The sequence below is a fragment of the Orbilia oligospora genome, assembly GCF_000225545.1.
Source record: "Orbilia oligospora ATCC 24927 unplaced genomic scaffold scaffold00188, whole genome shotgun sequence".
Classification (NCBI taxonomy): Eukaryota; Fungi; Ascomycota; class Orbiliomycetes; order Orbiliales; family Orbiliaceae; genus Orbilia; species Orbilia oligospora.
Genome location: NW_011645745.1, coordinates 815,433 through 824,038, shown reverse-complemented (window position 1 = coordinate 824,038; position 8,606 = coordinate 815,433). Strand labels below are relative to the sequence as shown.

The 8,606-nt window shown below is 43.6% G+C and overlaps 1 protein-coding gene across 1 annotated transcript; it reads right to left on the bottom strand.

The window, feature by feature from the left end:
- Window positions 1-5,987: 5,987 nt before the first annotated feature.
- AOL_s00188g256 (uncharacterized protein) lies at window positions 5,988-7,337 on the bottom strand (the record flags this gene model as incomplete). Its single annotated transcript, XM_011128504.1, has 2 exons — window positions 5,988-6,892; window positions 6,950-7,337. The coding sequence occupies 2 exons, from the start codon at window positions 7,335-7,337 to the stop codon at window positions 5,988-5,990; spliced, it is 1,293 nt and encodes a 430-aa protein (XP_011126806.1).
- Window positions 7,338-8,606: the final 1,269 nt, after the last annotated feature.

Genomic DNA, 8,606 nt, shown 5'->3' with positions numbered 1-8,606 from the left:
TAAAGTTTGCGAACGCCAGGGAGTGACTCCCAGACTACCTAAAGTTGGGTCTAGGCTTTCCCCATATTTGCTTAGCTATGTTAGCTATAACATAGCGGGTGCTCGCGTGGCACTAACTGTACATACAGACATACATGCTGGCCCAGTAATGCAGACGTACGCATAATATACCAATAGACTTGGGTAGCAAAACTCTGTATTTAAACTATACCCGGTTTTGAGGCTAACATTCGATATGACTAGTATGTGTATCCCGACGGCTGACACCCTTAATCCTCAGCTGCGGGCTGAAGCATTTGATACAAAACCGGCCTACCGACCATCGCACCTGACCGGAAAATACGTATTTCGGTGAGATTTAGGTTCGACGTCTATGTAGGTGAAGTGTTGAAGGTTACGCAAATCCACACTAGTCTCGTTAACCTACACCAGTGTCCGACTGTTTACAGGAGGGATTCCTAATAAATAACCGAGCAAAACCGAAAATTTCACCTGAAAATTTAAAGGGGTAGCACAAAAATATAGTATTTTCACATGATGTAATTCAAAATCAAATCAAATAAACCAATCTTATAATTTATTACTATTATAGTATACTAAGCTCAAGTACAATCAATCAATCAATCAATCAATCAATCAATCAATCAATCAATCAATCAATCAATCAATCAATCAATCAATCAATCAATCAATCAATCACTAAACCGCCGACCAGAACGGTGCTCTGGGAACGAGAGTACAAGCAACCTTAATAATCACCCTCTAATTTGGAATTATGATTTAAAGATTTAGCAGTCGGGTTTAAGCGCCGCCGCAGGCCCTACAAGTAAAACGTTCAAAAGGATAGTGAATGCCAGACCGCTTTAGCAGAAGGGACTGAGAGAGAACATATATACGTATGTGGATGCACAAGGCTGGGATTTTGATGGGTTAGCTGAGCCGCTAACTAGCTGCCCCAAAGACTTTTTACCAAATTCTCAAATAAGCAGTCCATTGCCCTTCCGGGTACGAGACAATCCATTTCCTGTTTCAGCTTTTATTTTTTCATAAATAAATTTACTCCTTTAATCAATCTTTTTGTATAAAACAAACGTACTCTTTTAATTAAGATAGGAGTGTATCTTTTCTGCTAAAGCAGCCGCCTGCGAGGTGGTGTAGATGGGGAGTAGTATAGCGAAATGTAATGCTATGCTGTGGGGCACGAGCAAGGAGGGGAAATGCATGGCGCAAGAGTCGAGTCGACACCATATCAAGCACACGGTGCCACGTTGTCGTCGGTCATCTCTGCCCTGGTACGTGTTGTAGTCCGTGTTGTTGTATCCCTCTTAGCTTTGTGTAACAAAAGTGCATTCTTGGCTTGCTGACAAAGCCCAAATACAGTCTAATCTGATAAGATAATACACTGACGAGGCAACAGACTGGGTGGCGCCGTGGCGCCGGCAACCTGCAACCATGCATAATACGATACATGATATCGATTTGGTATATTACGGATATGCACATGCGCGTCATGCACGAGCAGGCATCGGGCATCTACACCAATAATTTGCATCGTGTGTATCACAAAGCCATTTTCTGGGAGTATGCATACATTAGTTTGGTGGAGCTCCCTAGATCTCAATATCCATCTCGAGGTTAACGTATAACGACTAATACAACGGTACGGGTGCTGTCTACCCCATTCGTGCATGTTGCCTTTGAAAATATATTTCACATAGTCTTGTTGATTTGACAGTTATATACTTTATCGATGTGTGCTGATGTAGTTTGTGTAGGACTTAGAGCGTGCTGAGCCTCGCTCGCGGCATGGTATGGACCTCTGATGGGTCAATGATATATCGCGCTAGATATAGCGCATGGGATATCGGATAATGTGGCCAGCCGGCGTCTGGGACTAGCTGTTTGCCAACAAAAACAAGCTTAAAAATTCGTGCTACAATCTGTCCTCGGCACACAAATTTAATTTTAAATTTTTAGTTTAGTTGCCGCTGCCCAAAATATAGGCTATCAGTCTGTAGAAGGACATGGCCATGATAGACCTAAATACAGATGCGAATAATGTTAGCAACAATTATCTTGGGTAAATAGGCGAATGCGTTCTGAAACCAAGCATCGAAAGTTCCAGAGAGCATATGATCCCACAAGCGATTTTTCCTGATGAATCTCATATGTAGGGTGAGAGAAGTTTTGCAGGGAAGTATAAGTGAAAGAATTCTAACATCGGCCCGCGCCCAGATTTTCAATTTCCTATAAACGGTACTTTCCCTCGTGACCATGCTGCAGCCCTGCAGTAGATCGCTAGTAACGGAATTTCCTAACCTTAACCTATTCGTCAGAGTAGCGCCATGAAGCGCGTGTTCTAACCAAGTTTGATCACAGATACAATCTAATATTATCGATCCCTGGTCGGTATAAGGAGAGCGTTGTTTTCCGCATCTACTTGCCTATAGGGCAGTCTTGCGATCTTTTAGTTAACCGAAACGAGCTAACTCCAAAGGCAGGTTTTGTAGAGATATGACGGTTCCAAAGCCGGGCTACGCGCATATATTATGGCTAGGGGGAAACGTCAATCAGCAGAATGGCCCCTCCCTTGATATCTACTTTGATGAAGTAGACACCTTTAATAGTATAGATAGAAGTTCTCTCCCGACCTGGCTCTCATTTCCCCCCTAGATATCGATAGCCTTGTGAACTTCTGGATTGGATCTGAGACTCCACTCCATGTTCCCCCCGGACAGGCTTTTTACCTCTCGGAAAGATAGTTCTAATGCCTTGCTGTGTACCTGTGACCTGTACTCAGCGTAGCAAATAAAATCGGAACCAAGAAAGTAGGGTGTATCAAAGCTTCTCCTCATTTCTTAGCACCAGTTCAAGGTACGAAGCTCAATAGCCTTACGACTAACGAATCATGGATAACTTTCATAAAGTTATAAGGCTAGAGCAAATTTTGTAAGTCTGTTAAATGATATTGAAATTACTCGTAATCAACTAGGTCTATATGCAACACCCCATGCATGGCCTTAGCCTAGATCTGTCGGCTATTAACCCATTGACTTGGATACATACCATGTATGGTCATATGTCAGTATTTCATATAGATAACTATGTGGCTTGTTGTATACATTACGAGTGGTCCACAAATGGCATATAGTGAAATGAAGGGAACTTCCGTGTCTTCTGCGCAGGAACAGCGAATGCTAAGGGTTACATAGTGTAACCGATCCTAGAAATCGCGAGGGAACCATAGACAGAGTAGGTATGCGGGATCGAGCTCCCACAGTCTGCGGTAATACAGACCACCAACAACCAATCTATCCTACTGGCTTGGGTGTTCCTACCAGGAAACCAAGACTTTTAGGCCCGGACACATTTCGAGATATTCGGGTCTATTTGGGGCTTTAGGAAGTGTTTAAATGTTTCCGGGGCCGTTTTTAGGCAGTTGGAGGTTAAGGGCTGTATGAACCAACCAACCTTAAAATGACATTCCAGAGACTTAGCGCGAGTCGATACATGCATGTAAACGCGACTGCATCATTTCGTTCAGAAGTAGCATTCCCGTAAGCAAGCACAATCACCATAGGTGGGAAAGCAATTACGTATAACTATAGCCCTAAGTTAGCCTCGTATCTAGATAGTGTGCTTGCACTAAAAGAGTTTTAGCCCTAAATCTAGTTGACGAGATAAGGGCAACTAGTTTTTGAAACTAGTTTTGATATATATATTGGTGGTGGAAACGACTGGGACCTTTAAATTTAATCTTAGGGCGAAAAAATCTTGTATTAATTTGATTAGTCTATGAATCATGCGCATTGGATGTTCTGTTAGCTTAAGACACCGAAAGCACGCCCGTAGATCGTGGCGGCCGATTCGATTCAATCAGCAGCGTTATAACAGCCAGAAATTCTACCTAGTTCCGTTTGTGCACAAACCTAGCGCTCATCAAATATATTAAAATAATTGGTATTTTGCCTCGAATAAAAACTCTGGGAGTTGATTCTGTGGGTACTAAGCACACAGTAACTACTGGTCTAGTCGTTTCGTGAAACGAGCAAACTTGTATACATGTACCACAACTTAGATCCCGGTGGTAAGGTATGACGTGTAACACCTTGCATATCTTGATCAGGAATACAAGAAATCGCAATGCAATAATCCTTGGCATTCCTAGAAAAGCCGACAAAGTTAGGACGCGGACGCATATGGCCGCCCTTGTTTGTCCTGCAATACTGAACCTTGGATTGGTAAGAAAACTGTGGTTGAAAACAGGGAGTGGTTTTTCTTCTTCGGTTCGAGAGTGCACGTGTTCACTGAAGGCAATAGGCTACATGACGATGGGATGACATATGTACACGATACCGCCCGTGATAGGCTTTGAGGCTACCTCAACATAGCCTAGTTACTTTGCGCGTATATGCATCGATCATCAGTTTGCTATAAATTGAGCGCATACACGAGGGAGCAAACGGTTCCGTGGAAGCAACCGAGTACCTGAAGACTCGGCACGCCCCGACCTGGCATCTTTTTGAGGGTTCTATTCGAGCGAATCGGAATGTATTTTCAGTCGAGGATATCCGGATGGGGGTCACCTATTTTAGCCCCGGCACTGAACAACCGGCAACCACTTCAACAGCTAAGATTGATTTTCGCCAATCGAAATCCTCCCCCTTTTTTTTTTGTCCTTAGCCTGATCTTCGCTCCAGGGTTTCTAGCACGCGTCCCGGCGTCCCGCGGATCCCGAAGGATGTCGAGGGATCACTCCACTTATGGTGCAACAAGACTCAGCCTGAATAAGGTTAGTCATTTGCTAGGAGGTGGATTCGGAATGTTGCAGGCTAGCTTCTTAGGGAAGTATGCTAGTCTGTTGCATGTTACACATTCGACATGTAAATTCAACGTCAATCCTACCAAATCTTGTGTTGAGGTTGGCACCTTTTCTGTGTTGTCATGTTGTAATTTGAGATGGTGCCCCTTCTGCCTCGACGGCACCTGTTCGTGGGGTCCGGTAGGGCTTGTGGCCCTTTGATATATACCGGTAGCTTGACCTTTATATTAGCATTAATTTTGTTGTTTTTTCACGCTTTTTTTCTATAAAAATAAATAAAAAAAATACAAGTTTTCCTTTTGCAAATTTAGCTTTGATTATGAGTTGAACGACTGGTTAACCTGGGCCTGGGAGTCCTTAATTAACCACACTATACAGAGAGTACCAGGTCCTGCTCAACGGAGGATCATCCAAAAAAAAAAAAAAGATGAACTAATTGACCTTAAACACTTATAAAGGCTTCTCTTAATTCAATATATTTAGGCCTCTAGCTGCTAGATATTATCGATGTCATTTGACACCAAAATCTCCTCCCATGCAATACATGTACATACATGCACATTTGTGGCCAGAGTAGGCTCGATCCGTGGAATTATTGCAGTCAGTCGAGTCCCTTTAAGTTTGCTGACTTGTCGATTGCAAACATTAACTGAGTCACATGAAGGGAATACGCACTAAATCAGGTATAATTCATGAGTGAACAGATATTCGATGTCAAGTATCTCGCCGGAGATACTTGATGATTTGTGTTCCACTTTTATGCGCAGGTACTATTAATAGCTTTTCTAGAGACACGTCATCAAGCAAGAAAGTACAATTCTGGCATCGATGCATCAACACCTAGGCCTGCAAAGGGGTTTGCGTAGAGATAAGTGCGAGTGTAAGCAAACCAGTAGTGTCGATAGTCACCAAAGGTTTTCACGAAATCGAAAATAATAAACTTCAAAAGATCTAAGAGACTATTGTTGAACTATATATGCGATAGAACTATGTTAGTTACTATAATTACAAGTAATTCTACCTAATAGCTACAAATGATTGAGCGCCCCGTGCCCGCTACCTGTACATTACCAAACCTATCGCTAAAGAAAACTGGAGAGAGAAAGGGAAAATAAATGGGACGCCGTAATGCTCAAGCACGCCAAGCGCCATCTATGAAATACCTTCAGTGATTGCATTCACAATCGCGGGATTCGCGATAAGGTGCAAAAACTCTTCTGAAAAAGAAGGAGTATGTGTCGTTCTGACGCTTAAGGTGTGCAACTTCCCGCTTGAGATTCGCATTCTCGCGTTCAAAGCGTTCTAAAGCGTCCTTCAGACCTAGCTCATCGGTGGCCAAACTATCCGGCAGGGATGGGGCTTTTGGATCATCCACGGCCAGTGAGCTACCATTTCTCATCTTTAAGAAAGTCTGGACATCTAACAAGCTGGCTCCGCTACTCCTAAAGGTGGGTCGAGAGTCTGCTCTCATGGTAGCATTTGTACTTGCGGACTTATCAGGGGACGGTGGAATTTCTGAAGACTGTGGTTGTTGGGTCGGTGCTCCAGGGTTTAAATCTTTGATACTGCAACGTGGTCGCTTTTTAGGGGTTTTCTTAATAGTAGCCAAATTTAAAGCGGAAAGTCTTTTCTTGACCGCGGCCTCGGATTTGCAATTTTTTGCTCGGTGGGCTTGTGCGTTGTCATATCTTGAAGTCTCATGGTTGCAGCCCGCATAGGGACATTTATAAGCTTTAATTTTGTGAACTTCGTATATGTGGTAGCCGCGCATCTTTTCACTATTGAAAACCATATCGCAGCCTGAGTCACAAATATCCTTACAGACTTTTGGCGCAGGCTTCGACTTTGGCCGTGCTGTTCGATTAATAGCGATTGGGTTCGTACTCAATTCTCCCTGGGCGGGTGCACTCAAACTTCGTGGAGAGGATGATGAAGGGCCAGTGATGAGGGCCGGCGCGCAGCTTTGACCCTGTAGGTGGTGTTTATCGCTTCTTTGGATGGGAAACGAAAAACCCGGGTCTGGTGGCCCAGCAAGCTCATTGCCGAGCTTCTCAAAATTCGATAGTGAATCTAATCAATATTTAGTATACTGCCTTCAGATTTGAAGATCTGAACATCGGCACTTACCATAATCAATGAAGTCATGAAAAACGCCGTGATCTTCGTGTGCGTGCCGGTGTACGTGTGCTGGCGGTATCGATAGAAATGTGGAATTGATGGCATCTAGATCTTGTGGCGCAGCAGGGCTACTGATGCCTAACTGTTCTAGAATTTGAGACCAGTCGTAATCACTAATTGGCGAAAGAACTCCATCCCCCGAGAGATCTAAATTTGAAAGATTGAGACTGTGAGGCTGGCTTTGTCCATGATTTCGAACGCCGGCACCTCCCAGTCTAAGCAATGGCGAATCGAGATCCATGACATCGCACCCCAAGTTACTCGATGACTTTTCTAGATTACCAGAATTATCTGTGCGACAAATTAAATTGGAGGAGGGGGGGCATTCCGGTTCCATTGTGGAGATGTGACTTGATCGCGTGATACAGAATATGAATATCTCAATATTGATGCTCAAGCGCTTTCGACACGCAAAGATGATTTAATTTTAAGTGTAAAAAGAAACCGCTGAAAGAATTAAAGGCTCAGAGAAGAATTTCGGCTCCATACAAGATCAGTAACGAGGTGTGCAAGGCGTAGGCTAACTTGGTTATCCAAAGCGAATTAGATAGCCTAGGAAGGGGGCCCGCGGCCGCTACGGCTTTTAAATCAATAATTCCAACAACCCAGAGTTTCTGCATACAGACGGTTCAGTTGATAGATATTTGCAGTGCTATCCATATACTTAGTGTCCTAGCTCGTAACCTACCTAAGCAAATACTCAAGTATATCCCTGCTTGAGCTTCCGCCTGGGTTTGTATTCCTGACAACACATTTCCCCGGTCCTAGTTCGCTTATGATTGGTTTGACTAACGAAGGCCAAACAGCACGAAGCTAGTCCCTTTTCGGCACTAGCGGTAAAATCACCTGCCAGGCCTTCACAGGCCTAGGTCTCGCGGATCGGGCCCAGTCTATAAACCACATCATGACTATCACATGAGATAGACCCATATCTGATCTCGTCGTTTGCTTCGGATACTGAACCGTCGGGGCGGCTGTTTTTTTTTCGGAGGGAAGCGCTTAAGCCTACCATTTCCAAAAAATAGTATGAAAACTCGTAAATTGTTCGTAGCGCTACGGCTCTCCCCAAAAGGTACAAAATCCAATTTCTGACGGCTATAAAGAAGCCAAAGGCCCTCTAACAAACAGTCCAAAAAGCTCTTTGAAACTCCGAATGGTATCTTGAAATATGATTGAGCGGCTGCAAATTTAGTTTGATGTCTAGGAAAGTATCAAAGTTAGTAGTATTTCGTTGATGGCGACTAGCTGTTGCCGGACGAAATTTGGAAGTGGGAATACGGCTCTAATAAGCTGGTTAGTAATTACGAGACTGCTTCAAGAACCCAAAAATCGATCTAAACGTTTCGAATTCCTGAGTTAGCAGTGAAAGATTAATTGCGCAGAGACTTATAGAACGAGGAAACACAAAATAACTCTGTGTTCTCATAAGAAGCGGTATTTAAAATCTTACCAGTGGAAGATCCAGACGGTCGATCGAAGCATTATGGTTTGCAATGGGTGGGCGGTGCAATCTATCATGATGGGGAATCCACAATATTTGTAGGCAATTCGGCGTTTGCACGCAAATCAGCCGATTACAGGCCCGCATTAGATTAATCATGCAACA